The sequence below is a fragment of the Pygocentrus nattereri genome, chromosome 11 (assembly GCF_015220715.1).
Source record: "Pygocentrus nattereri isolate fPygNat1 chromosome 11, fPygNat1.pri, whole genome shotgun sequence".
NCBI lineage: Eukaryota > Metazoa > Chordata > Actinopteri > Characiformes > Serrasalmidae > Pygocentrus > Pygocentrus nattereri.
The window spans coordinates 37,080,223-37,103,299 of record NC_051221.1 but is presented as its reverse complement, the minus strand read 5'-3'; the positions used below and the strand labels follow the sequence as shown (position 1 = coordinate 37,103,299).

Here is a 23,077-nt window from a genome sequence, read left to right as displayed (position 1 = left end):
TAATGGCACAGAAACAACCTGCATTGTGTTAATATTAACATAAATGACACACAGGCCTCCTACAGCTCCAGATTTTGTCCAATTTGCAACAATATTGGTCTAATATACTAAATGGACATAAAAAGAGATGTTAATAAAGTGTTAATAAACCTTTAGTAAGACAAAATACAGCACACTAACATAAATTAGCCGAATAACCTTGGTCAAACTGAACTTTTTGTCCTAAGAGCCAACATATTTTTTCTCCGATTAATGTTTTTGATGACTGACACAGAGTTATGTTTGCCACATTCTTCTATACGTTTTAGTCCTCTAAATGGTCAGAGCCCTCTCGACAGGCCCGAAGTTTTATTACACACTTTCCTTAACCAAAGAAGAGCTCAACCCGTTTGTATTGAAGTCCCTGCACTTGCTGAATAATAAGCCTTAGTATGTAATAATCCTAGGATTTTAAGGGGTTAGTGAATTTGGTTCTGATTGTCTCCTTGAAAGCTGTTTTCGTAACACCGGGGAGCGAGGAGGTGGACGAATACGCTGAGATAAGTGAGTTTTATTATGGGCAAATCAGGGTCATGGTCAAAACGGTCCGGGTTCAAACAGCCAATACGGAGAGCAGGAGGGACAGACATGACAACATGAACACAGAACCTCAAACAAGAACCAAACACCATGAGAATACAATGCAATACAATACACCCAACACGATCAAACATCCAAACAACACAGACCAGCAAAGACAAGGGGCAAACACAGGCCTTAAATACAACAGGGATGATGAGGGACAGGTGGAAACAATCAGGGGCGGAGTCACGAAAAACAAATGCACATGGGAGATCAAAACAAAGGGGCATGTGGACGATCAGAAAGTAAACAGAAAAAGCACATGGAGTAGTGGGAGGAGCCAACCGTGACCGTTTTCGTGGCTACTAATATAGAACGATCTTACCTTACTGAGCTGCTACAGGTATCTTCAACAATCATTCGTCTTGAAGAAAACTCAAATATTGAATATTGAATCATTTGCTGCAGAACTTTACCTGAAGTTAGGAGCTAATCTCTTCAAGGCAACGAGAAAATGTGTTAAAGCAACGTGCCAACGTTGTGAACTACGAAGACGACCGTTTTCTTAAAGGTGTAGGCTGATGTTCAAGAACATCAGCACTAACGTAGCAACGGCCTGTCCTTTCAGCTCACTGTCTGTAGTAGACTGGATTTAAAATTACTTTCATTTTATTAGTTCTAGAACCCAAAGTGAGGCCTGTGGTCCGTAGTTGGCCTGTAAGGATATTTAATGTGGCCACTAGAAACTTGTTTCTACTTAATAAGAGAACAGATGAACTTTTGTTCTTGTTTTCTCTTAATATTTCAGGCAGTTTTAGTACCAAATCACAGTCTGACATTACTAAAATAAGCAAATACATACATAAACACAACAACCCCTTTCACTAAGCAGTCATCAGTGTTTGCTTGTACTCTCAGTGTACCAAAGGAAATGATATAAGACTAATGACGTCATAGAAAATCTCTTAACTAATATAGCATCCTCAAAACTGAGGTTGCAGTGAAGCCCACCTCGTCATTTGTATTATCCACTCTTACAAAGATGGTTCTCCGAGGGTTCTTTTGGTGCAACACATTCACCATCAATCTGATAAACCATTTCGCCATGCAAAGAGCCTTTTAAGCCTTCAATCGGTTCTTTAACTGCTCATAGTTCTATACAGAATCACTGTCTTTACTAAGGAGCCCTTGAAGAACCATCTTTTTTAACAGTGTAGTGCTGTCTTTCTGGCCCTCAGCCCTGGATGCACACTTTGGCTCCCCAGGGCAGAAGGTCTGGGCACCCCTGTTCTAGAAGGCTGACCGGAGTGGGTTTGTGGTGTGTGTGCGTGGTGATGTAGTGATGTGGGGGGCTGAAATAGCCCGGCAGGACTGCACTCCGCCTGCTGGAGAATCAGCTCACAGTGTGTGTTGTCATCCATGGCAGCTGCGCACTGGAGCTGAGGGGTGGGAGGCTGAGGCAGGCTGCCCGGCACAGATACACACACACACGCGCACACACACACATATAAATACCGGGGAGGAGAGGAGACGAGAAAAAACTGGAGAGAGAATGGACACTGGGAGCCAGCAACTGCTGAACAGGTGAAAATAAGGACAACATCGGCCATATGGAGGTGTTGTGAGGAGATCTGGGGATTGCGGCACTCAGCTCTGAAGGCTCTCAGCGTTCACACACACACACACACACACACACACACACCTCGATGCTGGCTGGTGTCTATCTGACTTAACTGAGGCTTCACGGACTCCCGCTCACTCTCTCACTCTCGCGGACTTTCTGGACATCTGTGGAGGCCTGACGCAGCGACGGCCATGAAGTTCAAGCCCAACCAGACGAGGACGTACGACGGCGAGGGCTTCAAGAGGCGAGCGGCGTGTCTGTGCTTCAAGAACGAGCGAGAGGACGAGGTACGGCAGGGTGGGCGACACCTCTCTCCTCCGAGAGGGAGACACAGAGAGAGAGAGTGGGGGAGAGAGGCTAGGGGAGATGTGCGCTCCGGTTCAGTCGACTTCAGTCTCAGAACTGACAGGGCTTAACTAGCCAGTTCTGCGCTGAATCCGGTCTGAACCGAACTCGTGCTCTTTCCGAATCAGTGCAGCGCTGTGGCCGCGTGTGAGCTCGTTTTCTCCGTGGTCAAACCGCAGAACCTCACGAGGGTTTTATAAAGCTGGATAACTTGTTGTAAAACAGCCAAGTAAACAGAACCGTGCGTGCCTTTCGTGCCCATTCATATTGGCCTCCTGCCTGCCTGCGGCCAGCCAGTTCAGTCTAGTTCAGAGCACAGCGACGCCTTTGGGTTTTTTTCCCACCCGTTTTCAGACATGTCCCCACTCCGATTGGCTAGTGGCTTTGATTGCTGGCGGCCTCTTTGTGAGCATGAGCTGTCAGCCAATCGTAGCGCTGGAGGCGAGTTAGCAGTAGCCAATCGCAGCGCATGAGGCCGGCCGATGTACGAATAGGGGTGGTAAAAAAAAAGAACGCCTGCAACGCTCGGTGGGGGCGGGATGGAGGAGTGCTCGTCTGCTGCCAAAGGGCAGCATTTCATGTGTTTTACTCGACAAAAACAAATTCCTCTGACAGCCGCAGTCGGCCCTGAAGTGAAATCACAGTACCGCTCACCCCCCTGCGGGCGCTCCAGCGGGCTAGCTCGCTGCTGCTGCTGCACTCGGGAGTGTAATCCCTGAACATCTGCTCAGGTCCAAGACAAGCTGTCTACAGGTAGCCTGGCGCTAATCCGATTTGGCAACAGCGACTGGGTAGACCAGCTTCAACGACAAAACTGGATTAAACTCTTATGATACGAGGATGAAGTCAGCGTCTTATTCGCCAGCTTCTTGTTAGACGCGTCCCGTTCCACCTTAAAAGGTGCAGCAGTTGTTAGCACAACACTCCAGAATGTAACATCTGCACCATTTAAGGTGGAGCAGAGAAATTCGGATGAGAAACTGGCCTCAGCCTCGTTCTTATGATACACGCGTTGAGTAAACCTTCACTCCACGGTACTGACCGTGTAGCATTGAGTGGGGCCAGGTCAGTCGTTTGTGAGTGATTTCCTCAGGCCCAGTCTCTTCTGCACCGCAGTTATGCAATCAGTCATCGTCAGCCTGCACCTCCCTCAACCCTCTGCTCTGCCCTCTTTACTACACACTGTGAAGCAGCTTGCAGGAACAAAGTTGTCCTAACATCCCTGGGTGTGTTACAGCTGTGACAGCTTGGATTGCTTTCATTAGTATGCGAGCATCTTCACCTCTCCCTCTCAGCATCACTACGTGTCCCTCGTGTTGGTGTCACAGGACATTGACCGTGAGTGGTGCATTGATTCTAAAGGCTGTGATGTGATTCTGTTAATACAGTGCAGGTGTACTGGTCCGTGTTGTGAAACTGCTTAGCTAGTAAAAGTGCTGAAAGCCGAACGGCCGCATTGATCATCAGAGGGTTGTCATTCAAGTAGAGCCCAATGAATATATTCTCCAGACCTGGTTCTGGAGGTTTGGGGTAGGGTTATATAATAATACCATACCACAGTTACAAGTACATTTTCCTGGTGCATGATATGCCTTAAAATATTTCGTTTTTCTGAGGTTCAATAATGTGGTGCTGACAGCATGTGTCCATAATGCTCCATTAAAAACTCAAAAACTAGTGCAGTCATTTGGATGCAACGTTTCACATCCCGTGCTGCGCTAAATCCAGTTCAACAGGACTAATTAAGTTCTCTTTGTACTGCAACATGCAGTTTGTTCTTCAGTTGCTGAGGATATCCACAATATGCTCAGAACAGTATGTTGTGGCGTATAGTGATGTAAATTATCACGATACAGTCAAATACTGTCATATACCAGTTTGGAGTTTATTGTAAATATGGAATAAGAAGGACCGTGTAGCGTCATGGAGTTTGATATGTAGCAAAGCTATCGAGTTACAAATTAGATTGTAGACTTTTGCATCACTCCCAGAGTCAGGATGTCCAGAGAAGGATCCTCTCTAGTCTTACTGTAATGACTTTTTTAGGCCTGTTTATGTACCCTGATTTACTTCTGCTGTAAGCCTGGGCTTCTGAAGTGTGGTCTTGGGTATTCTGCATTGTTTTGCTGATTGTATTCGTAAACGTCATGTTCATATGGTTCAGTCAGCCCTTAATTGCGCTCAGCTTATTGAAGAACTTTTCTCCATTGTTGACAAGAGGCCTGGAGTGGATGAGGCTTGTTGAAGCAAAGCAAGTTGAGGCTTGATGATTGTGCATGTTTCCCACTATCTTTTGGCATTGCTGATCGGAAGAACCCACATGGAGAAAGCACTGTATGAGCAGCAGTGACTCATCCGGGCTGTGTTTGCCTGCGTCAGTGTTGTAGAATTGGGCCTGAGTGTCTCTTGCTGATTCACTCTGCCACGCTGACAGACCTAAAGGGCTCTCTAACATCGGAGAGAGGGCTCCTTATTACTCACAAACGCTCAGGTTACACCCTCCACTGTGAATAGTTCCAAGGCCGGCTCTCTAAACCCCCTCGCTAATCTCGCTTAACAGCAGTGATGGCCTGCAGTCGTCTAAAAAGGAAGACTTGAGTCGAGCTGCAGTGTTGAACTGGAGACGGCCAGCGGTGGCCGCACTTTGTTTGGTAGTGAAAGGAGAAAGCGCAGGGGGCGAGGGATCAGTGACAACAGTTAAGCCGTCATGGCCCCACAAAGGAAGTAAATAGGCTACCCTTCTGACCATAGATCACTTTACAGTTACAGATACTCGAACCTTATATGCCAATGTCCAGCTCCTCCACAGCTTCTCAGCTCAAACCTTCCTTATTTACTGATCTGCAGCTGCACAACAGATGGACGTGCTGCAGTGGTTCGTTTCACTAACAGGTTGTTCTTTCCTGCACAAGGGAAGACCGCTGCATTTGGATTTGACAGATCAGGGTAAGAAACCATTTTCAGAGCTGAGAAAATATCTCAGCAAGTGGCACCTTTCATCGTTAGAGGACACTGGACACAGCTGTGAACATTAAAGGGAATCCTGACTGTTAAGACAAGTCTTAATATGGTACCTAGTGCTGTTAAAACCAACCAAAATGCTTTGTTTATTAATAAAAACAGACAAATCTCTCTGCTAGCAGTTTGGCCTGCACTGTTAGAAATAAAGGTACCATGCAGGTACATGGTTCATTCATCAAGGTGCAAACAGTGTAAACGTTCCCTCAAATTTATAACAGTGGTTTTAAGATTCAATTGTGCACATTCAATAAGTTTTTCTTAGTGGAAAAGTAGACATTTCTATCTTTTTTAAGCTAATTGTTTAAAACGGACCCATTTAATAAAAAGCCTGGAGACGAGATGGGGTGTGTGGAGTCAGTACAGCTTAGAAAATACGATTTCAGTGGATTATGGTTCAGTTATGTTCCCTGACTAAGGGCACTGAGACGTACCCCTGAGGGTCCCACCCCAGTGACAAGAAGGGTACTGCCCCAGTGACAGTGTCGTACTTTTTTTTTCTGAGAGTGTGTATATTGCAGCATCATGTTTGCTACGTCCTGTCCACTGAGTGAGGAACAGCAAGCTAAATATCTATTTTATCCTCAAAAACGAAATAAAATCTATCAGACTTTCCTTTCCCTGATTTACTTCTGCTGTAAGCCTGGGCTTCTGAAGTGTGGTCTTGGGTATTCCGCATTGTTTTGAGCATGACTTTAACCAAGAGAAAAAAACTTTGTTGATTGTCTTATTTTCTGTAGGATCAGTCCAGGGTAGCTGTATGACATCATCTGATCAGCAGCAGCACAACAGATGGACTCGTAGTAGGACCTATTCGTCATTTTATAATAAACTCAACGTTTCTACTTGGTTTATAAATCATATTTAATAGATGAACATGTAAACTATTTTAAGGCATATGAGTCTCAACAGTCAGGGTTCTCTTCAAAGCTATACTCCAGCATTTTTTAACTCAGGGGCATATGACTATATGACTATATTGACTAAAAAAGGTGCTAATTACAGACAGTCTGTACACAGTTTGTGCAGGGAGTTTTGGGTTTGTGATGGTTTAAAATGATCGGCCCTGTTGCAGATCTGCCATGTCTGTAGCACCCAGTCAGTTGCCACTGTCACATAACTGAACTCAATAAATGTGAACTCAAAACATGCATATAACAGAAACAAGTGAATAGATGCTTCAAGGACACTAAGGTCTTGATTGTCCATGGTCATCGACTGTACACCGCAGATGCACAGTTATAGGTCCTACTCTGGCTGAATATTGACCAGGCATAGATATGCTTGTAGAGCACCACCTATAGACACATCTGGCTTGACCTCTTTGACATGCTTCCAGTAATAATAAGTCTGAGACAAACTTGGCAAAGTTGGCAGCCTGTTTTGTAAAAGTTGGAAAGCGGATTTTAAAAGAATGTAGGTTAAGTAACAGTTTTACCCTCATTATTGGTTATTATTGAGAAACTAATAACAACAGTAAGGTCCAGAACTTTCAGTCTTCTACCTTCAGTCTTCTCCCGGAGTGCTTTGGGCTAGGAAATTAGCCCCTCATACAGATTCATTCTATAAGCAAAATCTGCACAGGTTCAGGTTCCTACCAAAAAGGGAACGAATGCAGATGTCTTGTGCACCTCCTGAGGAGCCACTATAGCCACTATAAGCACCTGAACTGTCAACTTTTCCATGTGCACGTGCTGCACATCACATTCTAAGCGTAATCTCGTTTGTGTCATTTGAGTTCATTCTATCCAAAACCACTTTTATCTAAATGATACTCTGCTCTGTTTATCTGATTAAGTGTTTGAGGCAAAAACATGTGGTGAAAAATAACAGTCAGCTGTGACCCAGCAGAGTGCAATGGCTGAAAACGTCACCATAAGAATCATGCTATAATTAAGATTATTATACGGTTCGTTATACAGACTTGTTTTCACAACAGAGGTGCCTGATGACTGATTTAAAACCCAGAGTAAGTGCACGTTAGTGCTGTTTTGTACACACCATTTCCTCTCTAAAGCTAAAGGCTGATCACAGACAGCAAAACAGTAGCATTTAGACGCTCACAGGCCCTGACGTATTTCTTTGCCCTCATTTACAATCGGATTACGCTCACCTTTTCTTCAGAGTTCAGCTCTCCTGAGCTGACATTTTTCACTCTAATGTGTCCTAATGACAACTTTCACTCGGTCCGCTGTTTTGCCGCTGTTGCACACTTGGAAGATTGTAGAACCTTGTTGCACATCTCTGGACAAATTGGTACAACTCATGCTTTTTGTGAAAGATTGTAGGTATTTCTAGCCAGGAGAATGGGTAAGGTGAGCAAAAGAGTAAACGTGAAGTTCAGACTGAGAACTACACTCATCATGAGTTAGTTGTCTAGTTAGAGAAGAGCTCTGAATGTGTGTGGTTCAACTCAGCAGCCATTCAAGGTCTTAACCCCCTCATGAACTGAATGACTGTAGGACACTGAAAATGCTTTTCCAACAATAGTGTTTGTTTTTATTTTCCTCTCTGTGTTCTGGCTGCGAGCAGTGACAGCCTTGAAGTGCATCAGATTCAGCCAGACACAAGCGTCTGTGCAAACTACAAACATTACTCGTGCCACAGTTCTGTGAAACGGGGGGCCGTAGCACACACTCGCACACATTCACACATGCCTGCATGCGGATGCATGTACACCCGCTCACAGAGCTTGCTTGATGCTTGGGGTGTTCAGAATGTATATCTGATCTCTCTATGACATTCACACATGTGCATGTTCTGTTAGGGATATTCAGGAGACTCGAAAATGTGTCACTATGTGCTTATAATTTTACATCAGGGATCATGACAGATTTGACCTGAGGCCAAATTCTCACAGAGCAAATGCTCTTTGGGCCAGACCGCAGAGTACCAACTGTAGACTAGGGATAGGCGATATGCCAAAAATGGAATATTTTGATGCTTTAAGAAGTTTTCATGATGCACAATATGCCACAATACATACATTCGCCGGCCACTTTATTAGGTAGTAAAAGGTTGGACCCCCTTTTTCTTTCAGAACTGCCTTAATTCTTTGTGGCACATTTTCAACAAGGTGTTGGAAAAGTTCCTCAGAGATTTTGGTTGGTTATTTGAGTTCCTGTTGCCTTTCTATCATCTGGAACCAGTCTGCCCATTCTCTTCTGACCTCTCACATCAACAAGGCATTTTTGTCCACACAACTGCCGCTCACTGGATATTTCCTCTTTTTCGGACCGTTCTCTGTAAACCCTAGAGATGGTTGTGTGTGAAAATCCCAGCAGATCAGCAGTTTCTGAAATACTCAGACCAGCCCGTCTGGCTCCAACAACCACGCCACGTTCAGAGTCCCTTAAATCCCCTTTCTTCCCCGTTCTGATGCTTGGTCTGCACTTCAGCAAGTTGTCTTGACCACCTCTACACACCTAAATGCAGTGAGTTGCGGCCGTGTGATTGGCTGATTAGCTATTTGTGTTAACAAGCAACAGGTGTGACATAGAGCAGTGGGTATACATCAGTTAGACTGATGCTAACATTGCAAATGTTGTCGAGTAGACTCCAAGCCAATGCTTTTAGTGGCCAAAATGATGCTGACATCAATAGAAAAAAATAATTAATGCCTTTTTATGCCATTGTTCTGAAATGCATAGCATTGGAACAGGTGCTGCAAAGCAGATGCCATTATAAAAGAACACTGTGGCTTATGTAGCATCTGTAACACACTCTGTAGCAACAATAAAATGCTCTTTTCTGCACTAGGTAGTGTTAGAATAGAACCCATGTGTGCTTATTGAACAGTGTTCACTGCTTCACCCTTTTTTAATAGATTCCACATCATTTCAATAGAAGGGAATAGAAGCTTACTTCTTTTCACATCAAGGCTTTCCTGTTATAACATGGTATCCTCTTATGTAAGGTTTTTCATTTCAGTCTGTATTGGAGTTTTCAAGGTGGACACCTGATTATAGTCATCTTAGTAGTCTCTGAAGAGATTGATGTAAGAGCAAGAAACCATTAGAACTGGCCGCTTTTCTCATATCAGACCTGTCTGCTTGCTACTGTATGATGCTGTTTTCAAATAACCATGTTTTATTGTCCAGTGTTGGTAGATTACTATAGTCAGTATGCATCAATATAATCCACACACCTGCATATGCGCGTCCTGTATCATTTCACATCTGTCAGCCCGTAACAGATCAGTCACCTGCTGCTGCTGTGATGTCCCTTTCGGTTAGGCATTTACCAGACCGTAAAAATAAACTCAGAGGCTGGTTGATCGGGCCAGAAAAAGGCAGGTGCAGCTTGTGACCTGACCTCGGCACAGAGCGCCAACACGTGCAGCCTGTGAGTGTGTCTCAGGGTGGATGACTGACCTCCACCGTCAACTCACCCCAAATCCCATTACAACGGGCAACAATTGAAGCCTCCTCAGCGACCTGTGGATTAGCCAATCAGAGAGCAAAATGAGACATGCTGCCATCACGAAGATTACAAAAAGGCAGCTCCCCATCTGTCAGGGAGAAATTTTTGCACACACTTGCACACTCTTAAAATAACATCTTATGCTCTCATAGTAACACTCTACTCTGCCAGCTAGGCTGGATCACATTGCTAAACAAGCACACTGTGCATAAGCGATTTCTAGTCCATGCTTCTACTTCCATGGAAGGCAGTAGCTTATCCTGAGTCCAGCCGGTGACATTTGGCTGTACATCATTTCTGTATGGAACTGTGTGTGGAATCTTGTTTGTTGATTGTTTACAGTAAACAAAGCTCCACCCAGTTCCATCTCTTCATTTTGGGTCACACTTGTGTGGCTTTTGCAGTACAGCGGTGGGAAATGGCCAATGTATTTTTTTAATAAATAATGTCAGGTTATAAATTAATGCTCTAATCTTCTTTGGGGCCAAATTCTCACAAAGCAAATATTCTTTGGACTGGATCCCAGTTTACTACCTTGTGAACCCACACCAGGCAGGGCTAAAAGTGTTTATTGATGATTTCGGAGGAAAACTGCATGATAAAAAGATCGAATGCCTCTTACAAGCTTCAGATGCTCATGTCTTAGGTAAAGTTGCCATACATGGTATTTAGCCTAATAAAACAGTGACATAAACGTAGCACAGCTTTCCAAATCTCAGAAAGGTGCATGTAGAAAATAGCATTATCTTTGTGCTGGTCAGAATGAGGAAAATTGTTGTTTGTAAACAATTTCTGTATGGAAAGAATCGGATGGTTTACAGTAAACAGGCACATGTTAACCTATTTATACCTGTCAGATAGATAGATAGATAGATAGATAGATAGATAGATAGATAGATAGATAGATAGATAGATGGATAGATGGATGGATGCAGTGCAGTAATGACTGTACAAGAAGGTACAGGTAATGGTATATGATGACCACACTGAATGAATAAATAAATAAATAAATATGCGCATATATTGTACCAAATAAAGTGTCTAGTGTCCAGATGTGCAATGAGGTATGTAGAAAGTGCAATATGTGCAGATGAATAGAGAAACACAAGATAAGCATGAGATTCAGATTCAGTCCTCCTTTCACTCCACCCTTCTCTGCACACTTCTCTGTTAAGTTTGGGTCACAAGTGCAGTTTGGAAATATAAATGGCAAATTTATGTTTTAATAAATAATGCCTGCCCTGCATAACAGGTCATACAGTCCACAGTCAAGTGGAAAGAAAGGCTGTTGCCTTATTATTCTCGCAGAGCAAATATTCTGTGGGCCAGATCACAGAGAACCACCCCATGAACCCGTAACAGGCCATGTTTAAGAGTTTGTTAATGCTTTCACAGTAAAACAGCATCACAAAAGATGAAGAATTTGTTACTTGAGCCTCTCGTAGGATTCAGATGTATGTGATATTAAAGCTCGTGGAACAGCAAGTAGCTTGATGCCAACATTGTAAATCCCATAAAGGTGCTAGTGGAAATTAGTATTATCTTTGCAGTGGTCAAAATGAGCAAATAGCCCATAGTTGGTTTGTGTATGCAGGGGTGGGTGGATTGTTTACAGTAAACAGGTCTGTTCCACCCCTTCATTTTGGGTCACATTTATGTGATTAGACTATACAAAACAGCGGTTGGAAATGTAAATGGCAATTTTTTTAATGTATGCCCTGCAGGACAGGTCATGTACACCACAGTCAAATGGAAATAAAAGCTGTTGTCTTATTTGAAACCGAACATGATTGGATTACAAAGGGGAAAATAGCCAGTTAGCTAAACCTTTCCCAGACAGCACAGTGACACACTGCACTGAGTCGCAGTTATGATTCATGCACATGTTATAAGGTCAGTGCAGTGTTACTTCATTTATCAGGATGTAATTGTGACTGGGTCAGGGGCTTCTGATTGACTTTCGTGTGCCCATGAATGCATCTGTGTTGTTATGAGTCAACAGGGCAGAGCCTAATTTAACCTCATAAGCGAGCTTCTGCAGAATCCGCAGAATTGGATCAGCACACTATCACCTTTCTGACACTGGAGCGCTCAAGCAATCTCAGCACGCACACACACACACACACAGACCACTTGATGTCATCTCAGACTGTGTAAAACAGCAACAGGTTTGTGGTTCAGGAGACATGAGTTGCCTTTGATATAATGTGATCAACCAAGTCTGTGTATTGTTACAGTATTGTGTGATAATCATTTAATCATTAGGCCAATAACTAGAAGTTATTCATTTTTCAGTTACTCAATTTCTGAATATATCACAATGATATCAGATGATATTTAAATGAGCATTAACAAAGATAACAAGTCTGCACTAATTACGTTAATGACTGCTACTCTGTGCTTAGAGTAGCTATCGCAAAAACATTTCCAGAAAGAGAACTTGCTTTTTAAACTGTTCTTTCAGTCTGAGACATCCAGCAAATGTCATACATTACAGTTCCAGGTCTTGGATATCATATGTGAAGTGCACAAAATAATAATAGATAAATTGTTACTACTATATACATGATTTGTTGCCCTGCACCAAGTATGTCCTGGTTAAATGAGTCTTTACAGTGCACATGGTGTGAGGCATGGCATTTTTAAAGTCATATGTTCCCCAGTAACAAGTTAACTTATTTGGCAGGTGTTGCTGGTGAGCAGCAGTCGACATCCAGATCAATGGATCGTACCAGGGGGAGGAATGGAGCCAGAGGAGGAGCCCTGCGGGGCAGCAGTGCGGGAGGTTTATGAAGAGGTAGGTCATTATCATTAGAATCATCGGCAGCGGTTACTAAACATCCTCTACTCATTCAAAGCCAAGCATGTCATGAGCCAGCACACATTATGAGCATTAATTGTTACACTTGAAGGAAAGTAAGCCAAGGCAGCAGATTGCTAACATGTGGCCTACAGAGCTCAGCTTGTGGGTTAAATTGCAGTGAGGGCTGCCTCAGCGCTGTGTCAGATATTCAATCCAGTGTCTCTCTTAGAAGCTGCTGGTCAAGTTGATGTAGATGAACAGGAATGAATCCGTCACCATTCTCAACTACAGTGTTGGGTCATGGTCAGGACTAGAGATTACGTCCAGAGATAGATTAAGGGCTGGGTTTGTGGCCACCGTTATGTTTAATGATATGGTCAGTACAGTAGACTTGCTAGTAGAAGTGGGCAGTATGACAGTATTTATTATGATCGTGATAAATAGTGAAAAGGCTTTTCTGAGCATATTGTGAGCATCAGCACTTGAACGAAGCAACAGAAATGGTACTTGGTAAAATAGGTTCTGGCATTAACTTGTGTTACATTAAGGATGCTTTTTCTTCTCCTGTAAACTGAGTTTTGATGTTAAAGATGCTTTGGTGTTATTCCAACGGTGACGTTATGTGGTTCTGTTTTTATTTATACAACATAGTCTAATAAAACGTGTGAAATTATGTCACAAACCACATAAGAAAGTCTGATTAAAATGACATCATAACTCAAATACAGATGTTGCATTGTTACATCCTTGTAAATAGTTTTAAGGCATGTGGTGATTTAGTCTTGCAGTTTGCTTGATGCGTATTGTTGAGGGATAAGCTTCCTTTACTTTTTAGCTACATTAGCCTTGTCGTTCCAGAGAAAACCTAAAGAAGGAAACAGCAGAACTGCTGATCCACTATATTTGCCGTAACAGGGAAATTGTGTACATTTGAGTGTTGCATAGGATTGTATGTATCAAGGCTCTGTTACTTTCAGCTACTTGCTCCTGATCCATCCTTGTTTATCTCAGTTGTGAATCATCAGCTGTTCTCTGTGTCTCTTCTAGGCTGGTGTGAAGGGGAAACTGGGGCGCCTCTTGGGTGTATTTGAGGTAAGACTGTACTTTGCCATCAGCACCTGCACTTTACTCCATATTCACTCATTTATCGTTTCCTGTTCCATTATAAACAATGATGAAACTATGTCATCATGTCATGCAGCATAACCAGGACAGGAAGCACCGTACATATGTGTATGTACTGACCGTGACAGAGACTCTGGAGGCCTGGGAGGACTCAGTAAATATTGGTGAGTTTGCACCGCAGCTGTGAGCATGCCTGAAAGTACAGTGTCGCTCCTCTGGTTCCTCACAGCAGACGAAGCTGTTCTTTTTTGTAGGGACTGTTAAACGTGTCTCACTGTATATCACCGGCTGTGTGGCTATAAATGGTGCTTGATGAGAACAGTAATCTACGCAGATGTTTACAGTATATTTAGTGCTGCTTGGTTATTAAACTCCAAGGCCAGGGCTGTCAGCATATGACCTCGTTGGATTTTCAGTGTGACCGATGTCTGCTGTGCATGTGTGCGTCCATTAATGTGTAACCATTGGCCCCCTTTACTCACAGGCAGTAGTGATTTTTATGTGTGACTTGTGGAGGATTCCAGTGAGGTCATTTACTTTTACGATCTCTGTAGAAATTGTGAACTTTACACCGAATCCTGTTGTATTACTGTGCTTTACTGGATGGACTCCTTCAGGTTTACTTTGATTGCTGCTGGTGAAACTGTGCAGGGGAAATGAGTAACATTCACTGTGCACTTCTGTGGAACTAGTTTCCCAAAAGAGGCCAATTAAAAAAGAATAATTTGATGTGTTTTGCACTTTTCATCCATTTAAAAGCCTCCTCAATATGGATAAAGCTGATTAATAATAGTCAGTGTGTTTGCTCTTCCATAGCCTGTCTTATAACTTATAAAAAGGTATTGGGCTATTGTTAACCTACAGAATGGCCTGTGTCATTAAAACTGTATTTTTCATACCTTTTTTAAAACAAAGGTGTATGATGTTGTATGTGAACAGTGGCATTTCAAAATGTTCCATTCAGTCCCCAGTTCATATATTGAAACGAAACTGCAAAAACAGCCCATTTTTAATGAATTGTTTTTGTGATGTCACAGAAACCATCTCATTTACACGTAGCATATCCACCTACTTAGCCTACAGCAGTTTGCCCCTGCCCGTTCTTCCTGAAGCTGTTAAGAGTGTTTCAGCTCTGAGGTTTTTTTGTATGAAGTACAGAGCATGGCAACCAATCAGAACAGAGCTCATTTACATGTATCAGTCTTAAAGGCACTTTGACAAAAACAGCCTATGTAATTCTAAGGGATAAAGACAGGTTAGACAAAAAAACCTAAAAACGCATTATGACGGGTTTTGGTACTTAAAACAGTGCAGACTTCATAAGCGGACTTAAATAAAATGTCAAGAAATGTAGGTTATTGGCCCTTTAAGTTTTTATCAGCTACAGGACACAGGATGCCTCCAAAAATACTGTGCTCTACAACTGCAAAGGCACAAAAGAACACAAATGCAGCACACAAGAAATAGCACAGCATGCCCCAAAACAGCAACCTCCACATAGCTCATTCAGCACAGAACATTCTACATAGTGTAGTTATGGTTGTCTTGCAACCAGAGTATTCCCACCGTCTGTGAACTAAACTGAAGAAAGTTTCCCACATCTGCCTAAATTTGGAGATGCACTGCTGGAGATGCACTGCTATCAATTCATACGATTCAATCCAGTCCTAATAACTGGATGCATTTTTTCAGTGTTGTAGTACAGTTCTGTCGGTGTTAATGGAACCTGCCCAAGCTCACAAATCTTAGCTAAGAGAGTTAATGTAATGTTAATGGAAAGGTGCATCATCCTCCCTCGTTCTAGTTCTCCTTAATGCTGCAACATTTTAATTGGCTTTCAGGCAGCTTTTTGAGCAATTCAGTCAAATTTGACTTTGAACAGTCCAAGTAAGAAACAATAAAAGCGTCAGTCACCTCAGCGCTGGGCTTCATGGACTCTCTCTCTGAGAACTGAAAGAAAAGCCATAGCGACAAAGCCCTATTTGTGGTCGACCCTAAATGGGCCCCAACTGCTCTTACAGCACGGGTCACCTGATGTCTGCAGTGCCCTTCAGAATGCCAGAGCAGTTCCCATCCACACACAGACGCTAATGCACGTACTCACTGCAGGCAACTCTCTCGCGTCCCCCTCAGCTGAAAATCACTTTTGTCAACGCTTTTCTTGCCTCAAGGTGCTGCGTGATTTAGCCAGTCAATATTTGTCCACTGCTTTTAGAAAATCCTCAGATGATAGGAGCTACTGTCTGCTGCAGGCATTTCCACACTTACCAGTGCAGATTTAATTGGGATGCATGCAGAACAACAATGTTTATATTCTCATTTTGGAGTAAGTACTACTTCTTACTGAATTTTGCCATTTTCTGCTGGTTGTCATAGCAAATGGAAGAGGTATTGGTAGTTGGGGTGCACTGATATGGATACGGTGGGCAGATGCTTGGATCAAATATTTTTCATGCACATATCTGCTGATGCTGAAATAAAGAAGGGTAGATTCACTTGATCTAGCATGACAGAGAAATGTAACAGTCCTTTGTAGGGAATTACAAATGCAGCAAAATGAATACAATGCAGATATTTTAACAGAATAGCCCAGCATTATCTAAATGTTCTGCTTTTAGGAAGAACAAGGATCAAATGAAATATTGGTTTTAAATATCAGCCAAATCTAAACATCTGTCTTGATTTTTTTTGTGTGTGTGTGTGAAATATCTGCTGATGCTGATATCACTGTGCATAACTACTTTTCTCTTTGGTCTTGTTTCACACGTAAATGGGTGCATTTAATAATCATGCCTGCAATGTAACACGGTGTTTATGGATTTATGTTTTTTTTTGAGTATTTATCTATTTATAGACTTTCGCCCCTCCTTTTCTGATTTTAGCCATAGCAAATAGATACAGTTCCTTGGGTCTCCTTGTAATCCTTCTTGAGACAGTGAGTTTTTTAGAGGAGAACAGTTTTTTCAAAATTTCTGCATAATTAAATGGTTAAGATGTTAACAGAGTCATTCAGAGCAAACTGCTCTCTGTTCTAGAGAAACTTAGAGTCAGAATTGTTCATAGTGGTGGTGATAGGAACCAAACATCTGGGTTTAATTCTGCTAAACGCTCCCTCACAGAAAGTATTTGGATGATATTTGTACGAATACACTGCATGATGCTTGAGACATTGTTTTTTGATAGTTCTGAGAGAAGGTTTAGGTCTAAAACAATTTTTAAATCATACATGGCATCATGAGGCAAAATAGTCCCCAAAGAATGCAACTTTTTTTGCAGAAGACATGTGTAGGTTCACTTGTTTTGGATAGGCAATACAATGGCTATATGTGCATTATAGACAATGTGACCCCTGGTACCACCACTGTAAATAAACGAGATATTAAATACAGTAAACCGTTAAATATAAATACAGTAAACTGTTCTCTGTCTCCCTCTGCAGGTCGTAAGCGGGAGTGGTTCCCAGTGGAAGAGGCTATAAAGGTTCTGCAGAGCCACAAGCCGGTCCACGCCGAGTACCTGAGACGTCTTCAGCTGTGCTCTGCAACCAACAATGGCAACATCCTCCTCCCTTCCCCTCCTCCAAATGACAACACACCTCGCTACAGTGCTCCTCCAGTAACCCCTCGCAGATAGGACTGCTCTCAAACACACACGCGCTCCCTCTGGGGCCTGATCTCGGGACCTGTACAACACACAGCCACCTACGGGCATGGACATTTGCCTGGATCTCTGAATCGTCAAGGAGATGACTGTGTCTCCTGCTGTGATCTTTTGAAAAGTGCTTTTGCTTGGATATAACTAGGGTTGTACAATATTGCGATTATATTGCTACATATTGCAGGTGCAATGTGCTTTAAAATGTATTCAGACACGTAAGTAAGTCTTTATGTAAGATGGATAAAGATTTTGACGAAATTAGAAATGTCACTGATTATGTTATCATGTAATAATTTTTGGGATGGTTGCATATTGCAGCCGATCAGTATTGCAGAGGCCAACATTGCAATTATGACAAGCAAACGATATGTTGTGCACCCCTAGAAATAACCAAGGTTATGCAGATTTGGTTTAAGAATGCCTTAAATGTTTTTTTTTGTTGTTGTTTTTTTAACATCTGGTCTGTAACTGACCAAACAGAGTTACTGGATTTCGGATCTACTATTATTTCGACTTCCATCGCTCTCATTAAGTCCTGCATCTGAATTCACGTTACCTCAGCACTCTACTGGAATGTCCCAATATTAGCCCTGTAGATCATAAGTGTTGGGACTGTTTAAGGACTCGCTGCCTCTTCCCATCTTGAATGGGAGGTGAATTTATAAGAGGTCCATTCACAGTCACACGTGGTACCTCACTGTACTGTACCCTTAACTTCACCAGCCTGAGTGTCAGGACTGTTCCCTGCTTTAGTCTGTCATTTGCACTGTTTCACTGATCCAGTAAAATGAACAGAAACCTCCTTTTAACATTCATAAGAACCAATCCAAACCACCCCTTTAATCGCTGCCCCTTTAACACTGGTCCATGAGTGTGCCGGCCAATAAGTTGACCGGCGAGAGCATCTATTGTACAGAATCACGTGATCAGAGGGAGGACTCTAACATTACATTGAAGGTATTCTCAAGGCCATTCTTAGCTTACGCTTATGCTAAAACTAAACAATGTTTTGTAAATATTCTGAACTGAAGATAAAATGTGTCAAGGTTTTTAAGTGAAATATGTATTAACTTCTGCTGAAATCTTTTCTATTATCTATAATATTTTCTATTTCTATGAATGACAGAAACAAACTGTGAGAAACGAAACAAGCTGGTACGCTCTTAAAAATAAAGGTTCCTGATTGGTTTCTGCCTTGGATGTACAGTTCTAGGAACGGACTTTATTTGGTATATTTGGACCTTCAGACTAAGTGGAGGTTCTTCACATTTTGAAAAGGGTCTTCACACTCACGCATTTACATTCTTTAGAGAACCACAAGTGGTTCTTCTGCAGCAGCCCTTTCTTGGCACCTTTATTTTTAAGACTGGAATTGGATCAAGTGTCCAGGACGAATATCTTAGCTCCCCATACCCGAATCTCCAAGCCGTGTCCAAGGGAATGGGGGCATTTCTGAATGTGAACAGTGTTCGAAAAGACCTTTTTAACTCAAGATAATGACAAACTATGTCTACTGTTTGTTGTACTACAGTTATGGTAGATAATCTATCTTGCCAGGTTGGGCTCCCCACCTAAAACTGCTCCAAATTCCATGTTTTGGAGCGGGAGGCTTATCACAGACTGGTGGGGGGAGCAACCCATAACTACCTACAGCTGATCAATGCTGCTAAAAGCAACTTCTGTGTGATCAACTGGACTCTTGACCTCTTAACATGAACACTAAAAATACATTCACTCTGAGATTTGTATGGGACGTTTATGTCTGTTTGTGTGTATGTGTGCAGTGTATGTATCCGTCACGACGGTGTGGAAGAGAACAAGACTCTCCAGTGCCAAACTTTCAGGGATATGAGAGGTTGGATGTGCAATGTGGAATGAAAGATTGAGTGGCATTTATCTGCTGGAACAATTTAAGGTATCCAACGGCCTCGTGAGTTTCAAAGGCCTACATTTTCCAGTCTGTAAATTTCCTCCAGGGTATTACACCATCCAAGAACAGTACTACCGAGTGCAGGTTATCCAGGCTTGTGCAGTGTGCTGAAAAACAACACCTTCATAACTCATGCTGCTGCACAGCGTTAATCGTCTTGACTTTGCAAAACTAGGCTGGCTTTGGATAACACCCATGGTAGTATTTCTTTAATTAACTTTGTATGATAATAACTCACCATATTTAGATTTTCTATACGAACTGGAGACAGTCAGGCGGTCTAGGTTGCTGTAAATGTGGTTTTGCTGGATCTTCTGGTTTAAGTTGAAGTAACTCTGATGTTTCTGATGTGAATGTTATTAGGACGTACTGAAGCCCAGGCTATGTCTGAGCAGTCACTCATCTGCTTATTAATGCAGACTGGTTAACAGTTTCTCTGTTTTATGCTACTATGTACTGTTAATGAGGGATATTTTAATCTGTCTACAGATTGTATTGTATTCCAAAAGATCTTTCATTAAAAAGGGAAGAACTTGAACAAGTGAATGGAGTGATTGCCTTGGATTTATTGTGTCCTGTGCCAGTAGATCTTTGTCTAGTGTGTGGAGTGAAAGGAGAACAGCTGTAAAATGCCACACTTTTTACCAGCCACTTTACTAGAACACTTAACCTTGTAGGCCCATCTTGCAGTTAAAGGCTGAACAATGTGGTGTTGAAGGAGACCACTATTTACTGGTTATATTTCCAGTTAAAATGGCCATTAAGTGCAAGCTACTGAGGAAAAATGCAGAAAGCATATTTAACAGAACATTACAAGAAGCCTCAACAACTAAATGTGACCAAATTGTCCAGTATTTAGTGTGTCTGCTCTGCCTTTATTCCGACTTCCATTCTTCTCTGGAGACTTCTTTTCAGTTTTTCAAGAAATCTGCCAGGGTATTTTTCCACTCTTTTAAAGTTTAGTCTTGTGTTGCATTTTCCACTCCTCATGATCTGAGCCATCCCACACACATTCAGTGATGTTGAGGTCTGGACTCTGGAGTGGTCAGGCCATTATTCTGAGAATAAAAGCTTCTTTGTTTGATTTGCAGATCTTCTGGTTTATCTATTTCCTTTTCTCAGTAAGGGCTTCATGACAGCTACATGTTCTTTCAGACTCATAGACAGAAATGGATTTTTTCAGATTTTCTCCTCTCACTCAAAGATAAAAGCTTTAAGTGCTGTTTAATTGACACTGACAGTTTGGTGGTAGCAGACAGATTCCCAATCCTAGTGAGCCTGCACTGTGCACATGTTTGTGTTTTCCCTGCTCTACACACTTCACCCAGCCCATGAGGGGCTTGTTAATTGGTTCATGACTTGGATCAGGTGCTTAATGACATGTGCATAGTGTGGGGTCGCCAGGACTGGAAACCCCTGGTCAAGCAGGCCTTGCATATATATATATATATATATATATATATATATATATATATATATATGTGTGTGTGTGTGTGTGTGTGTGTGTGTGTGTGTGTGTGTGTGTGTGTGTGTGTGTGTAAATAATGTTTTGACCTCCTTTGACTGTCCCTACCTTAAGCAAGTAGATCTTACATCTAATCTCCTCAGGAATATCTCCTGAAAAACAAATAACTTGAGTGCTTGTTCCCACAACAGCCTTATTAGTTACTTAGTAACTTATTATTTAAATCAGTAATTAGTAATTTAGTAGTGGTCATCAAAGGCATGTGGACATTCACCAAGAGTCTGAACAGAGCAGGTTTCAGTGCTCAGACTGTCCTAATGACTTTAGGAGCATAAACAGGCTGTTATGAGAAGAGAAGCTCTTCCTGCCTGTCAGCTGTGCTTTCCAGAGACTGGTAAGAAAAGTTATCCCACAGCCCCAGGCTCAGGAGTTTAGCTTTAAAGAACAAATGTTTTCTTCTGAAGTGGAGAGCAGATCAATACTAAGATATCAATACAGTTCAATTCAGATCCTGACCTTTTTGAGAATCGATCCTCACAGGACAGTATAAGAGTTTTCTTTAGTGAGATTCGGTTCAGTTCAATTCAACTCAGAAATACACTGAAGATGAATCCTCATTCCCATTATAGCAGAATAAACACACCCACACACACACACACAGAAAAAGCTACATTTGTAACATAGATAATACAATAATACAGACACACACACACACACACATGAAAAAAGCTATATTTGTAACAAATAATACAATAATACACAGACACACACACACACTAGCTTATTAAATAAGCTTATTAAATGGTAAATATTGTTTGGCTTTGGTGACCGAGCCTTCTCAAGATCTGCCCCTAGACTCTGGAACTCTCTTCCACTACTGGTCAAACAATTCAATTCACTCTCCCAGGGGTGAGAGTGGGAAAAATTCCTGAGCCTGAACTTTTTTTCTCTGCTCGGGAGGTGAGCAGGGTGGGGGTGCTATGTATGCGACACACTTAACACATAACTTGTTGGCCCCTGGGCGCAGATATACGTCTATGTATAACCCTGATCTTCATTACTGTCAAAGAATTTTTGCTTTTGAATTAGTCCCTTCAATGATAGATTGTGTTGAATTTTGTTGAAATACATGAACAACATTCAGACATGAGATAAACAAACCCAATATAAGCCTATATTTCAGAAGCTTGTGCAGATTACCAGAACTCTTGGGACTAGCAGGCCTGCTCAGGAATCCATACCTGTTTTTAACTAGTCACATACCTTATTGCTTCTATAGCATCGGAGACTACAGATACTACAGCCATACCAAGAACGGTCAGCAGGTGGCAACAACAATACTCCAATACTCCAAAGTAAACTAGGAATTGATTAGTAGCCTAACCATTGACTAAGTGACATGAACAAGGACACATTCATTTCTTTTAAAAATATAATAGCAAACTATGCAGCATTTATTTTAAATATTTTGAAACAGTTACAGTGCAACAAACTCATAAATAATACTACAGCCCTAAAATTACTATTCAGTTCCAGTTCCCCAGGCTTAATATAGGCTTAATATTGTTGTGTTCCATGCCTGAGTGTATACGTTTCGCGTTGACAGTGGAAAAAAGTTCGCACGTGTATTTCCCGGGATTTCCTACTGAATCTATCAATTTGTTTGGTCAAAGCAAGTCCCGCCCCCCTGTTTCTGACTGGCTTAATGGCTAGTAGGCTCGGCCTTGGTGTTGGTTACAGTGAAACCTGCGCATGTCAGATCAAGAGAAGCGTCAGATCCTATGGTCAGATCACGAGGCCAGGGGTCAGCAACCCGCGGCTCTGGAACCGCACGCGGCTCTTTGATCCCTCTGATGCGGCTCAGCTTTTGAAAATAATTAATTTAATTAACGTATATTATTTTTGAGACTTAAAAAAATGTTCGGGCGGAAAATCACAAACGTCCGGTATTTAGTTTCGGTTCGCTTGACTGACATGTCGGCGTCGTTTTAATATATTATGGGGCTCTCACTGAAATAAATTTCCAATTATTTTGCTTTTATGGCTCTCTGAGTCAAAAAGGTTGCCGACCCCTGCACTAGGCGAACCTTTTTTTTTTCTCTCGCAGACACGTCGGTACGCCGGAAT

General features: G+C 42.1%; 1 protein-coding gene across 1 annotated transcript; it reads left to right on the top strand.

Moving 5' to 3' along the window:
• The first annotated feature begins 1,989 nt into the window (after positions 1–1,989).
• On the top strand, positions 1,990–20,031 carry nudt4b (nudix (nucleoside diphosphate linked moiety X)-type motif 4b). The gene is made up of 5 exons (XM_017716382.2): positions 1,990–2,472; positions 12,657–12,767; positions 13,821–13,865; positions 13,975–14,062; positions 17,338–20,031. Exons 1-5 carry the CDS (start codon positions 2,377–2,379, stop codon positions 17,529–17,531), a joined length of 534 nt encoding a protein of 177 aa, XP_017571871.1. The 5' UTR covers positions 1,990–2,376; the 3' UTR covers positions 17,532–20,031.
• The last annotated feature ends 3,046 nt before the right edge of the window (positions 20,032–23,077 follow it).